The sequence below is a fragment of the Myotis brandtii genome, unplaced genomic scaffold (assembly GCF_000412655.1).
Source record: "Myotis brandtii unplaced genomic scaffold, ASM41265v1 scaffold123, whole genome shotgun sequence".
NCBI classification, from domain to species: Eukaryota; Metazoa; Chordata; class Mammalia; order Chiroptera; family Vespertilionidae; genus Myotis; species Myotis brandtii.
The window spans coordinates 8,185,611-8,201,115 of record NW_005354291.1 but is presented as its reverse complement, the minus strand read 5'-3'; the positions used below and the strand labels follow the sequence as shown (position 1 = coordinate 8,201,115).

The 15,505-nt window shown below is 35.7% G+C and overlaps 1 protein-coding gene across 4 annotated transcripts in view; it reads right to left on the bottom strand.

Moving 5' to 3' along the window:
• Window positions 1-15,505, bottom strand: part of LAMA2 (laminin, alpha 2) — a 476,871-nt gene that overhangs the window by 138,613 nt on the left and 322,753 nt on the right. For all 4 annotated transcript variants that reach the window (XM_014533789.1, XM_005858976.2, XM_014533790.1 and 1 more), the window contains 3 exons: window positions 14,943-15,077; window positions 7,103-7,227; window positions 1,714-1,800 (listed from right to left, as the gene is read on the bottom strand). In XM_014533789.1, the coding sequence (XP_014389275.1) occupies window positions 1,714-1,800; window positions 7,103-7,227; window positions 14,943-15,077 (347 nt within the window). The remainder of the gene's footprint in view (window positions 1-1,713; window positions 1,801-7,102; window positions 7,228-14,942; window positions 15,078-15,505) is intronic.

The following is a 15,505-nucleotide window of genomic DNA, read 5'->3' as shown; positions in this document are numbered from 1 at the left end:
ATTACTGCAGATAATTTCCTGGGTGTGCAGGGATGCTTTCAGTCATCATTCTGCTGGAGTTTACAAGGGCATGAAATGAATATTAGACTAAGCATGAATACCAAAGCACACTGGTGGTGATGTTAAAGTATATATCTATTCAAGTGATGTATATGTCTCCAAAACAAATGGAAATCTTTTTGAATCCTGTGTTGCTTTAAGCTATTTAATTGCTGCCAATTTCTCTTGACATGGAAATTGTAAATGCACTGTTTTATATATATGCAAGTATTGGATATCGTGTTTAGAGTTACCACATAGAATTGTTTGCAAATATGCTTTGCAAACTTACAGAAACTGCATTGGCATTTATAAAACAAGTTTATTTAGTTACCTACTTATTTCCATTATTAATACAACCATTGCTGGTAATATCAAAAGAAGATTCTTAAACAAGTAATGATAACATTAATATCTGTTTATATTGCTCTGTAGCATAAATAACATCTCAAAATTTGTTCAAATTAGGGTCAGAGAAGCTAAACTTTGCACTCTCATACTAGTTAGTCAAGGACTTTGAACAGCTGGAGGAGGGTGGGGTCAATTCTCAGGCCTTGTAGCCCCTCCCATGGGAGAAGCAGCTTCTGTGAAGGTGCTTAGGCAGGGCATCAACAGTACCCTCTGTACACTTGATCTTCACAATGTTAATTTAAAGTAGGTAGAACATCAACTATTTTGCTATTATAGGTAAGAAAAATGGAACCCAACTAAACTAGAGGAGATAGGCTATGTCCATGGGCCTTTATAAAAGTTTATACTGTTACCAATTATGCAAAAATTATGTGTGTATAATGTTAATAGTTAATATTAGTTACTCTTTGTTACTTTAGAGATAATGCCTAAAACATACTAAAAATGGCAGTGATACACTTGAATATCCGGGATACTGATTTTATAGAAACTATGGTTCCAGAAGATATTAATTACAAACTTACTAGATAGTCAGTCTGAAATCGTGCTTCTTAATTTAACATTTGTATTATAGTTAGAATCCCATTTAATAATGGCATACATCTATTATCAGATTTTGTAAAAAACATGGTGAGAGGAAGCATTTATTAAATACTGTTTGCCTGTTGAAAAAGAGAACTGAACAACAAACACTTCATTGTTTGAGTTGTTCTAATTAAGAATGCTTGGTACCATTTATATTCTGAATTATGTATATACTTGCTGATGTAGTGCCAGAGTGCTCAGAACAGTGATGTGTGTGTAATTAGTGCTAGCCAGTATTTTCCACAGAATTAAAATGAGAATTATGTGTGGCCAGCTTTTTGTTATTATTAACTACTTATAAGCTTTTGGAAATTGATTTATTTGTTCTTATAAATCTCCCCCCTTTCTCTCTCTTTCTCTTCACTCACACACACACACACACACACACACACACACACACACACACACGATGGTATATATGCATGTATATGTTAGTATGTATGTGTGTATATATATATGTATATATATATTTATAGACTAAAACAGATTAGAAAATTGTGAAAGAATTTGTTTCTTTGGAGAAACTCTAAAGATAGGAAAATAATTTTGAAAGCATATAAACCACCAGTGAAAATGAAAATAATAAAGCTATGAAAATAATGAATACTTTTCTATTATGATCCTTTATTATACTATCTCTAAACATCATTACTCTCTACGCAGCATGACTGTTCATACCGTTCACAGTACTGGCCTTCATATCCACGTGGACACGCTGTGCAGCGGTAATCATCCAGGCCTTCCATGACACAAGAAGGGCTGAAACTGAATCAGAGAAACATTGTAAAAACTACTTTCACCTATTTATTTTACAAATTTAAGAAATTCTACCCATGATCTAGATCAGAGATGGAGAGTCCCGTGGGATGCACAAAGCCCGAGAAATCATTTGGTCTGGCCCTGCCAAGGCATTAGGGGTAAGTTAATTGAATGCTTGACCAAATATAGCAGGATAATTTTTAAGTTGATAATTTTGAACAGCCCGCGAATGATGTTATAACTATCCAAATGGCTGTTGGCAGAAAAAAGTTTCCCCACCCCTGATCTAGATGCTTGGAACTTACTTTTGGTGATTATAAATGCCTATTTATAATTATAAGTTCCTATTCAAGGGTAAAATATCACAACTAAACAGTACCAATAATAATCAACAAATAAATGTTTTGTTTTTAATGAATTAACAATGCATCACAGTGACTATGTTAAAATTTTCATAATTATATGACAACCATAAAAATATGAAACATTTAGCAAGTGTCCACTTTTCATGAATCAAAAGAAAAACATGACTAAAGTGTATACATATTTACCTGACAGTAGAATAAGTATTATTAAATATCTTTCAGGTAAAAAAGGAGGCATAAAAGCTATATTAAACTTTTTCTGAAAACTCAGCTCAAATTGTCACTGGCACTTCAACATATGAAGTGTGAATAAATGTTTTACTTAACATAAAAGAATGCATTTTCTAATTTACATATAAATTTCAAACTACATTTTACTTGAAATACCAAGTAATGCAATTTAATGTGAGAAAAGAAGGAAAGCTTTTCTCACACTAAATTGCATGAAGTGGGTAAGATTTTTCTGACAATTTTATAAGTTTTACTAATAAGTAGGTTTTATTTAACCCGCTCTGTTTGCATTTCAACACCGGTGGACCACAGCCAGTCAGGCTTGCTCCAGGACTGTTGACATCTTAGCCTACAAAAAAAAGACTTGACAGGACTTGAAAACTAAGCTGCATTAACATGTAGATTGGGGGGTTTTTATAAACTTCTTTTAAAGGTAAAGAGTGCTGCATTCTCACTTGATACCACTGCACAGGGTACTGGAATCTTTGAAATAAAAAAAAACAAAGATATTTGCTGCAAAATGGTAATGCTGCAAACACCTCATTTTTCTTTTTGTTGGTCTGCTAACCCAGTGGATGCTGAAAAAAGCAATAAAGTGTATAGATGAGGGTCACAACTTATATTGCTTTTAGCGTCTTATTTTACTTTTCTTGTAATGCATTAAATCAATAGTGTATGAATGAGTAATGAACTCTAACCTTGCAAAATATGTAAATAAATCGATCTACTATTCACAAACTCATTATCCAAAAAGTTTATTTTTTGCCTTCACAAAAATAGAGATAGGTATGAGATAGGCAGACAGACAGATATCTACATATGCAAGTTTCTGGGTAGTAGGTTATAATATAAAAAATGTATTTCTTACTGTGGCTGTGACCAATAAACTTTGGAAGCCACTGAACTAGCCTTTTGATTTGGTATTTTGATTATTACAAGGCTCATTGCAAAAAAAATGTATTCATAAATTATACAAATCAGCCCAGCTGGTGTGCTCTGTCGTTGAGCATTGACCTAGAAACCAAAAGGTCAAGATTCGATTCGGTGAGGGCACATGCCCAGGTTGTGGACTCGATCCCCAGCAGGGGGTATGCAGGAAGCTGATTCTCTCTCATCATTGATGTTCCTATGTCTCTATCCCTCTCCCTTCTTATCTCTCTAAAAATCAATAAAAACATATTAAAAATTATACAAATCATATATAGGAAAAAGAAAACACACTTTTTAAAAATTCTGCTAAGCAATCAAAGTGGTACACTTTCTTTTCCTTCTTAAATTTCTTAAAGCTGTAAACTCACACCCTTGTAACTAATGTCTGCTTTCATCATTGATGGTCAAAATTCAACAGTGAGCCTCAGTTAATCACCAGCATATGCACTGAGTCTCGCTTGCAACCAGAATCGGATGCTCCTTTACTGCTGCTCTTCTCTCTGTGGTGCTCATGGCAGTGTGGCCTTACTTCCCTTGTCTGTCTGACAGCCCCCATCTTGGCTCTCTTCCTTTCTTTCTGGCTTCTCTAATGTAGAGAGTCTTATGTTTCCTCCTTTTCATGTGGTCCGCTTGGGTAATAATACCCCGGGAAATCTTATCTGACTTTGATTCATTTATTAACATATGCCTTTCTTCATGTGCCCTTCACATTTTCAGATTTCCATTTCCTGCAGCTGTTTGCATATTTCCATTTAGACAGACCCTTGATATCAATTTTAACCTATTTGAAACATAAATTGTCTTTCTTCTGTAGCAGCTCTCTGTCCGTTTCCCTATTTCAGTTAACAGCACCACCATAGGGGGTCAACCTCGCTAAAAACCTCTGGCTTCCACTCTGACCTACCTGGCTCTCACCCCTCATATTTAATTAGTTATCAATTCTGTAGAACTGCATTCAACCATTTCCTCACATTCACTCACCTGTCTCCATTCTTGTTACTATTTTCTACTTTTAGGTTCTAATTATCGTTTGCCTAAGCTAATGCAATAGCTTTTTAATTGGTCTCATCACTTTTCTTCTTTGCCTGTTTCAATTCATTATATTCAACTCTATCATAATAGTTTTCCTAAAGTGTGGCTCTCATCATATCAAATTTTTCTTAATAATAAAAACTTGTAGTGTTTCTTTATTACATAGAAAATTAAGCAGCGATTTCTTAGACTGGTATTCAAGGATGTCTCCAATATGGCCTTTCATTTTCCAATTCATTTTCATCTGCAATTATGAAATTCTATTTGAAAACCATGCTCCAAATTTTTACTTACTAGTCCTTAAACATGTCCTGTATTTTCTATTCTCTAAACCTTTGCTCATATAATTTCCTACTATCTCCACCAATAAAAGTTCTTCAATCCACTGTTTTAGGATCTATTATGAATACTACTATTTCTTCAAGGGTGATATTTTTTAACTTTGAATTCTCTTTACATTTAAGTTGACTTCTCTTCAGATACATTTTGTGACCCTCTACACCCTTCTCTTTTATATGTCTTATAGCTTTTGTTATAGCTCATCCAACAGTAAATTATTAATTAATTATTGAAATTTTATAATCCGAATGGTTCACATTTTCAAAAAATATATATTTACTGATTTCAGAGGGGAAGGGAGAGGAGGAGAGAGTTACCAACATCAATGATGAGAGAGAACCATTGATCAGCTGCCTCCTGCATACCCCCTACTGGGGATCAAGCCCACAACCAGGGCATGTGCCCTGACTATTATCGTTTGCCTAAGCTAATGCAATAGCTTTTTAATTGGTCTCATCACTTTTCTTCTTTGCCTGTTTCAATTCATTATATTCAACTCTATCATAACAGTTTTCCTAAAGTGTGGCTCTCATCATATCAAATTTTTCTTAATAATAAAAACTTGTAGTGTTTCTTTATTACATAGAAAATTAAGCAGCGATTTCTTAGACTGGTATTCAAGGATGTCTCCAATATGGCCTTTCATTTTCCAATTCATTTTCATCTGCAATTATGAAATTCTATTTGAAAACCATGCTCCAAATTTTTACTTACTAGTCCTTAAACATGTCCTGTATTTTCTATTCTCTAAACCTTTGCTCATATAATTTCCTACTATCTCCACCAATAAAAGTTCTTCAATCCACTGTTTTAGGATCTATTATGAATACTACTATTTCTTCAAGGGTGATATTTTTTAACTTTGAATTCTCTTTACATTTAAGTTGACTTCTCTTCAGATACATTTTGTGACCCTCGACACCCTTCTCTTTTATATGTCTTATAGCTTTTGTTATAGCTCATCCAACAGTAAATTATTAATTAATTATTGAAATTTTATAATCCGAATGGTTCACATTTTCAAAAAATATATATTTACTGATTTCAGAGGGGAAGGGAGAGGAGGAGAGAGTTACCAACATCAATGATGAGAGAGAACCATTGATCAGCTGCCTCCTGCATACCCCCTACTGGGGATCAAGCCCACAACCAGGGCATGTGCCCTGACTGGAATCAAACCATGACCTCTTGGTTCATAGGTCGACATGCAACCACTACCCATAGTGGCTGGGCCAATTGGTTTACATTTTAACAAACAATAAAATAAATAACATTCTCTTATTGAAATTTGATCACCTAAGGGAGATTATGGAAAAATGAAAATAAAATTATTTTTAAAAATCCACCACTTGGTGCTTAGATGAAATAATAAATCACATATTATCCTCATCAATATCCAAATTCCCTAAACACCTACATTGGTATCCCTATAAATACCTGTGATTCTGTTAAACAATAAACAGGAGATTGCAGAGGAAAGGGAGACAATTTAAATGAAGTTTTTAGAATGTATATAAAGCCAAATATTAAAACATACACACACACAAAAACAAACAAACAAATTAAAAAAAAGTAAGTTATAACTGGTAGAATGATCTCTTCATCTGAGTTGTTTGCAGTTCTTATAAATTCAAGGTAAGGATTCTATATCTGAACAAACTGTCCTATTTCTTTTCAACAGCAAATTCTTCGAGAAACACTGCTCTACCATGTAGAGACTGAAGTCTATAAATCACTTAGCAGAAAGTGTAGATATCCTTAGCAAAAATGTAAATGAAAATACTTAGGTTTTTTTTTTAACAATATATAAACCAATGCATAATGTTCAGACAGCACTGAAATAAAATATTCCAGATTTTGCTTCCCCTCATGGCTGTGTTTCTATGGTATCAAGTTTGGACCATTATAACAGGAAGGGGGCTGTTTTTCTGGGAGATACTGACTTATTTTGGAGCATAGCACTAAGTCACCTTGCTTCAATTGTACCATTTTAAAATTATTTTCTTGATAATTCTTTACCAATCAAGAATTAAACACCCAAAATGAAGAGAAACAGCCAAAAAATGTGATATATCTACCAAACAATCCTCATAGCTTGAATTTATGGCAGAGTTATATATAAACATTAGACCTTTATAAAAATATATAAAATTATGTACATTTATTCAAAGACATATGTTAACATTTATATTTTAATTAATAACTATTATTTACTTGGGACAAGGTTTTAAAATAAAAATGAGCCATAAGGTATTATTTGCTCACTTTTGTCTTATTTTTATACTGTTAAATAAATTTCTATCTTAAATTGAGATTTTTGTCTACAGGAGAAATATAGCCAAATCTGAAAGCCCATGTGCTACACAGATGGGTTACTGACTGGGAAACATGGCAATAGTTCTCCATCTTACTTGTTGCTGGAAGAAATCAGAGGGCAAGCACATTGCTGACAGTCATTTGGCAATCCCTTGACAATTCCATAGTACCCGAGAGCACATCGCTCACAGAAGTCACCAGCAGTGTGATGTTGACAATTCTGTAAAGGAAAAGGAAGGAATTTGTTTTTAATGTAATGAGAGTTCTAATGGAATTTATCATACAGCTCTGCGCCTATGAGTGTACGTGTTCTTGTGAACACACACACACACACACACACACACACACACAACACCCATTGACAGAAAACTCAATGCTTGATATACATATATATTTTTAAAACTCTTTCCTTTGAGAAACTAATACTGGACTGTTATAACTCTATTGACAAGAGTTTTTGTTCTCCTTTTTCTATGTGAATGTCACTATAATTTTTTTTCTCTTACTCTAATGTCGGGAATAAACTTCAGAAATTTCTAAAATTTATTATATCCTTTGGACATTGATATTTCTTCTTGACAAAGCACTGAAAAATGATAACAGTCCTGCAACCTGGGGCATGCCCATCAGTGGGCTTTCTGAAACCAAACCAGGCATGCATTTTTAAAGAGAAAACAATAGAAAAAAAACCGGTCAGTTTAGTTATCACCTAAAGAATGTTACTCATCTAATTCTTGCCATATGTTAATGGTTCTTTAGAGAAAGAGAGGACCCAATCTAACCTAGGAATCTCAGGTCAATATTTTCTTTTCATGCTTGCATCATAAGAGGTACTGGGTAATATGCTTTAAGACATTTACATAAGGAATTAGAATAGTTTCAGACTAGTGTGTAAATGGTTTTGAAATTAAAACTCTCATGAAGTAGAAATGTATTTAACACATAGGATTTATATATGCAATAAGTACTGAGGAAGAGCTACATGCCAGGCACTGAGACAAGTAGGGAGAGGAATCAAGTGAGGGAAAAAGGTAAAATAACATCCTACCCACCAAGCACGATACACAGTTATTACAATATTACTGGCTGTATTCCCTATGCTGTACTTTACATCCCTATGACCATATTGGTACTTCTTAGTCCCTTCAACTTTTTCATCCAGTCCCCCAAAGCCCTTCCTCTCTAGCAACCCTCAGTCTGTCTTTGTTTCTATTTTGTTTGTTCCTTTATTTTGTTATTTAGATTGCGCATAAAGAATGCAATATTGACTGCGGTTTAGTGGAAATGTGACATTTAACTTCGGAAGTTGAGAAACAGGAGAAAACGGAAGGAATTTCGAGTGGGATTTTAGCTTGATTTTATAAATCAGGATTTGGAGTGGTCAGAAGGATGACATAAACAGTATAAAAATTGGGAGCAAAAAAGTCATTTAAAAAATAGATGTATAATGAGCTGATTTGATCAACTCAGCTGGAGCCACAGAGACACCTCTGGGCTCTGTATTAAACATAAACCACATCCCATATGCTGAGCTCTTTGCTTCATTCAGTCAATCAAGAAGCACATATATATTTTTCATGTGTTTTTTAATGGACAGACAATATTCAGTATGGTATGTGTGGTCATTCATGATAAACAGCAAGTCAAATAACTTTTTCTACTGAAATTACAATGGAATTAAAATTAGTTTTTAGAACTTCTATTGACTCTTTTTGAGAGTTTACTTTATCCCCTGGGGGAGAAACCATGACATTACCTCAATGAATCTTAGACCTTTGGAGTTTTCTTTTACATCTTTAGTGATGCATTTGAAAAGATATTGTATTACTTACAGATGCAATTTATACCTTAATGTAAAATCAAGTTTTTCTATATAGTGAGATATAAATCTCAAATATTCTAATTCTCCACTACACCCTCAGCAGAGGACAGCCCCTATTTTCAGAGAAGAAAAAGTCCTCATTCGGGTACTCCTTCATGGCCAAATGACTCACCATCTTGCCTGCACTATTTTTCTATCACTTTAATATGTATTTCTATGTATAGGGAATGGTATTTTGTTGTTTGTCTAAAGCTACTCTCTTCCTAAATTTTGATTTCCTTGCCCTCCTGCCTCCCATTTTCTCCAGCATCTGCATTGTCTCCTCCTTTGCTGCCTTTTTTCCATTGACATTTGAGGTTGGTCAAGTCTTTCCTATCTTAAGAAACAACAACACTGAGGTCTCAAGTCCCTTGATAACTTTCAGGCTATCTTTGATAAGCATTTAAAAAGCATTGTTTACATTCCTGGTCTCTACTTCCTCATCCTTTAAACAGGCTTCTGATTTCAGCAATAACACAATTCCAGGCTCATGCATAAAATCTTTGTTGCTAAATTAAAATTTACTGACAATTATCAGTTTTCATGATATATGAACTTTCTGTGGCAGCTGATATTTCTGGCCACCCTTTCATCAAAATAGCTCTTCCTATGGTTTCTTAATAGTAAATTTATTGGTTTTCTCCTACTTCTATGGCTTCTCTTTTTTATCCTCCTTCATGAACTCTTGCTTCCCTTTCTGTGTACTAAGAATTGGTGTCCTTGATTCAAACTTTGGTTCTCATCTCTTTCTTTCCTTTACATTCTACCCTGGTGATTTCATCCATTACTACAACTTCCACTATCATCTATGTACCCCAAACTGTAAAGTTTATATATTCAGCACAGATCTCTAATGATTTCCAGACTCACATTTCCATTTGCTTCTTGGATAGTTCGTATTGCATAACATAAGAGCACCTTGAATTTGAAATGACAAATACTATGCTCATTTCTTTAAAACCTGCAAATATGTCTGTATTTCCAATTTTATTTGAGGTCGCTCTCCCCCTCTTAATTACCCAGACCAGCAATCTAGAGACCTTCCTCATCCCAGGTATCTACTTTATCGCCATATTCCATGATTCTATTATCTGTGTGTGTTTTTTTATTTCCTTGCTGCTATTATTTTTTATCTGGCAACCATCATCTTTTATCTTATTACAACAGCCTCTTAGCTAAAGATCCTGCCTTCAAATTTTCTCACCCATTAATTTCCTCACACTAAAATCAGAGTGATCATTCTAAAGAACATATCAAACTGTGCCACTTTCTTGCTTGAAAGCCTACACTAGTTCCCCATTGACCTTAGGAAGAACGACAGACTCTCTAGCATGGCAAGAAAGACCTTTATAATCCAGTCCCTACTTACCCCTCTAGGCTTACATCTAGCGACTGTAACCTTTGCACACTATGCTAAAGCCATATGTGACTGTCTGAAATTCTCAAATTATGTAATGCTCTCTCTCACCTCTGAGACTTTTCATATGCATATCCCTTGTTCTGAAATAATTTTTCTCCTTTTTACCTGGCTAGCAACTATTTATTTCAGCTCTTATTATACATGTTACTTTCTCTGATCAATATTCTCTGATGCCTCAAGTCAGCTAAATGCTCCTTCAAGCTCAACACAGTGATTGAAACATGCTGGGCACCCAATGACTACTTTGAATGACTGACTGAATGAATGTACTTTCTAGGAAGCATAGATGAAACTGGTCAGGCTTCTTAAGATGAAAAAGGCCAAGTTTCAAGTCTAATGATTTGAACAGAAAATGTGGCTAGCAGGGCAAGATGATTTGTATTTTCATATTGATTTAAGTACCATAATCCTCTTTTATTCAGCCATCCAAAGGAACCATTATATTTTAGCAATAAAACAGTCATTCCATATTTAATAGTAGTATAGTGAAAAATAATGATTCTAAGACAAAATAATTATCTATGAATTCCAGTCTCAAATCATTCAGCAAAGTGTGAAAGGATGAATAAGTGTTAACTGGGGAGTGTTTTAAGCACATATTTTACAGTTATAGAAATGGACATGTGCCCAAAAGTACATGGGATCTTGACCAAAAATTTTAAAAATTTTGCTTTTGTAAAAAAAAAAAATCACTGCATAAATATTTTTGTAAACTAATGCAACACTAATAACAAAAACACTCAAAGGTAATGTTAACCATTACTAGAAATAGAGATTCAAAAATATGGTTTTCTCTTCTCATAATTACTACTCTATAATTTCTTTACACAGCTAACAAATATTTGACCTTCTCTGGACAGTCAATCTTTCAAAGGGTTGCTGACATACTAAACTTGGTTAACTGAATCAAATGTTCTGGTTAGATCCACAAACACAGCACATAAATCATGATGCTCTTTTTGAAACTTTTTGACATAGACCTTTTATATGACTTTCCTGTCTGTTTTGAAATATTAGACATAATATTTCTGATAATATTTCTCTTGTGTAGAAATTAATCTTTAGAAAAAATTTCTGTTTTAGGTACCTAGTGAATAGTTCAATTATATTCTCAACAGTGATATGTGCTAGTATTTTTTCAATAATAGATTAGAATATAATTTTTGTATTTTTTGCATATGGGAAAATTGGAAATATATATTCCTTCTATTAAATCAAATGAGTTTAATATTAATAATATAGTATGTTAGAACTAATGTTAGAAGTTACCTAATCTAAACTGCTTTCCTTATAGAGTTATCTCCAAACTTTCCTTGATATTTTATTAAATGCACGAATTCTTATAAGGCAGCCCTTTTCATCTTGTATAACTATAAGCTATGAAATTTCCATTACGATGAATAAAAGTTAGTTTCAGTCTTATTTTCAGTCAGTGATCCAAGTTCTGCTGTCTGAAGCTATGCAGATTAAATCTAATTTCCATTTTCCAGGAAAAGTCCTTAAATAGCTAAATGATACTATTATTCCCTAAATCGTTTTTCAAGCTAAGTATCTTCTTTTTAAGCTAAACATTTAACAATCCTGGTTACTCAGGATTTCTCTTAAAATAGAGATTATTAGTCTCTACCTGTGATTTGCAAATATAATGAATGTACTTCCTTCCTTGATCTGGACTTATAGAAATGAATCTACAGTCAAGTAAAAGCTTCTATTTCACAGCAATTGGTATCATGTGTCATTTCCTGTGTTACTGTTGTTTCCTTAAACTCTAGATATAAGCTCCTAGAGCAGCCGTGGGCAAACTACGGCCCGCGGGCCGGATCTGGCCCGTTTGAAATGAATAAAACTAAAAAAAAAAAAAGACCGTACCCTTTTATGTAATGATGTTTACTTTGAATTTATATTAGTTCACACAAACACTCCATCCATGCTTTTGTTCCGGCCCTCCGGTCCAGTTTAAGAACCCATTGTGGCCTTCGAGTCAAAAAGTTTGCCCACACTTGTCCTAGAGGGCAAGGCCCAAGCATCCCTTCCTCATCCTTAAGTTCCCCCTACCTACCATAATGCCTGTGAATTGGAAATACTTACTAACAAATGCCTCAAGCATGAATAGACAAGTGAACCTGCTTCAGTTCAAAACTCATCTTATAGTTCTACCTGTCATGCTCTTTCATTCTTGACCACCTTTTGATTCTAGATAACACTTTCAGCTTTATGTTATCTGAATGTTTGATAGAGCTCATCCAAATCACTGATACAGATTTTGAATATGACAGGGTCAAACACAAAGCAGATGCTTCATCCCTGGGGACATCTCTAGAAATTATCCTGTCAAATCAGCAACTTCTACGCCCATCAAACCTGTTAACTGATTACCACCTGGCTCCTGTTATCAGCCTTTTTGAGTCAATGACTATTTAAATGCACCAGTTTGAATCACAGATCTAACCCTTATTGGCTTATGAGTTGAGCAAATTCCTTAGTTTCTCTCAGTATCAGTTCATAAACTGTGAAAGAAAGAATAATCTTGCACAACTGGCATGGCTCAGTGTTTGAGCGTCAACCCATGAACCTGGAGGTCATGGTTCAATTCCAGGTCAGGGCACATGCTTAGGTTGTGGGTTCGATTCCTAGTGTGGGGTGTGCAGGAGGCAGCCAATGGATGATTCTCTCTCATCATTGATGTTTCTATCTCTCTCTCCCTCCCCTTTCCTGTCTGGAATCAATAAAAACATATTTTAAAAAGATAGAAAGAATAATCCTATCTACCTCATAAAGAGAATACCTGAGAAAAATCTATCTACAGTAGCCTTCATGGGTCCTGGAACATACATAGGATTGGACACATGGTAGCCAACATTATTATTGCTGAATTTAATGTCTGATGTATCACACTTTCTGATGAATTTGACATTATAATGGGTGTTGTTATGGAGGAGAAAAGGATGATGATATGAAAGTGGCAATGAGGAGCAGGGACCCCTGCCCCACCGTCAGGCTGAGGGGAATGAGGGAGTGCGAGAGAAGGCAATGGCTCCCACTTGAAAGCACTGCAGGGGAAAAGTGTGTGGCAGGCAAGGAAAGAGAAGACAACAGTAAGGGAAAAGGCAGGTTATTCAGGGGATTTTGCTGATGTGTGAGCAAGAGTCCCAACCGGCTTGCTGGAAAGGGTTCAGAAGATGAGGAGAGGTGGGAAATGGGTTCAGCAAAGGAGATATCCAGAGCTGTGTGGGGGTTAGGGAGTCAGGGGGACTCTAGATGCTGAATTTCTTGCTAGTCCTGATTGTTCCAAGGCAGGACAGTGGTGGTGGAGTAGGCTGTTAGTAGGAACAGACTAAACTAACTAACTAACTAACTAACCAACCAACTAACTAATAAGAGCAGCTGGAATTCTAAGGGAAATAGTGAAATTATAAAAATAACCTATCAAAGATTGTAAAGATTTTAGAATATATCTAAGCACTATAATATGCTCATAATCCTATATAATAAAAGGGTAATATGCAAACTGACCCTAACAGCAGAAGGACTGGGAATGACTGGTCACTATGACACACACTGACCACCAGGGGGCAGATGCTCAATGCAGGAGCTGCCCCCTGGTGGTCAGTGCGCTCCCACAGGGGGAGCTCTGCTCAGCCACAAGCCAGGCTGACTGCTGCCAGTACAGTGGTGGTGGTGGGAGCTTCTCTCGCCTCCTCAGCAGCGCTAAGGATGTCCGACTGCAGCTTAGGCCTGCTCCCCGCTGGCAAGTGGACATCCCCCGAGGGCTCCCGGGCTGCCAGAGGGATGTCTGATTGCCAGCTTAGGCCCAATCCCCCCAGGGAGCGGGCCTAAGCCAGCAGGTGGTCATCCCCAAAGGGGTCCCAGACTGCGAGAAGGCACAGGCCGGGCTGAGGGACCACCCCCCTCCCCAAAGCACAAATTTTTGTGCACCGGACCTCTAGTATATACATAAAACTGCACCTATGGTATTATATAAATCAGGGGTCCTCAAACTACGGCCCGCGGGCCACATGCAAATACAAATATTGTATTTGTTCCCGTTTTGTTTTTTTACTTCAAAATAAGATATGTGCAGTGTGCATAGGAATTTGTTCATAGTTTTTTTTTAAACTATAGTCCGGCCCTCCAACCATCTGAGGGACAGTGAACTGGCCCCCTGTTTAAAAAGTTTGAGGACCCCTGATATAAATCATATCTACAAACACATGCATAACATTGGTAGGAAATAACATAAATATAAAATGTCTATATTAAGTTGAATTCTGGATGGCTTTAATTTTTTTCTTAATACTTCTTTATAATTTTCAAATTTTTTATAAAAGGCTTATTTTTGTTTATAATCAGAAAAACCCTCATGATTTTTACATAAATAGTTGTTTCCTCGGGTGTTATTCTAAGATGCTGCTAATATTCTGTTTCTTGATATGAGTAGTGGTTTTCCAAATCATCATTTCTTAATTATTTAAAAAATATGTAATGTGATAAATGCCATTTTTGCTGCATGTTGTGTTACACACACACACACACACACACACACACACACACACACACACTCCCTGAAGTTTAGCAGGCCTCTGTACATGGTATCTGAGCATGTGTAAAGAGAAATGAACACATGAACCGTGTTCAGAAAGGCTCAGGGGAATACCTGGCATATGGAGGTCTCAGGGTCACAGAGGTTGCTGTGTCCATTACATTGACATGGAACACAGGTGCCCAGGGTTGGCCCAGTGGGGCGGCCACCTGGCCCAGAACGCAGTCGATAAAATCCTGGCATGCATGTCTGAAAGAAAAAGAAGCCAATTAGAACAGCCAACTGAGAAATCTTGCTTTAGTATAAACACTTTGGTTCTCAGAGTAGTTCCAAAGAAGGACTTCTTCCTCCGCCACCTGCATTAAAGGCAACATCACGTACAAACACAAGTGCCATTTTTGATTCCTAAAGTGTATTTCTGCTTGGTCCCTAGAATGTACAGGCAGCATCCATGTCATCAGATTTTTGTAACAGAAAGCTGCCATTTACATATACCACTCAGCCTGAAAATGCTTCAAATAGTCATCTTTTTCTTGAGAAAGAGGTTTGATTTTAAATAAAATTGTCATATGAAGTAAAGAGAGAATTCCAATATCCTTTACAATCTAAAATCTGCTCCTTTTGTGTTGGATGGATAACTAGCAAGTGTCCAACAAGTCTCAGAAAAAAAAATCAAA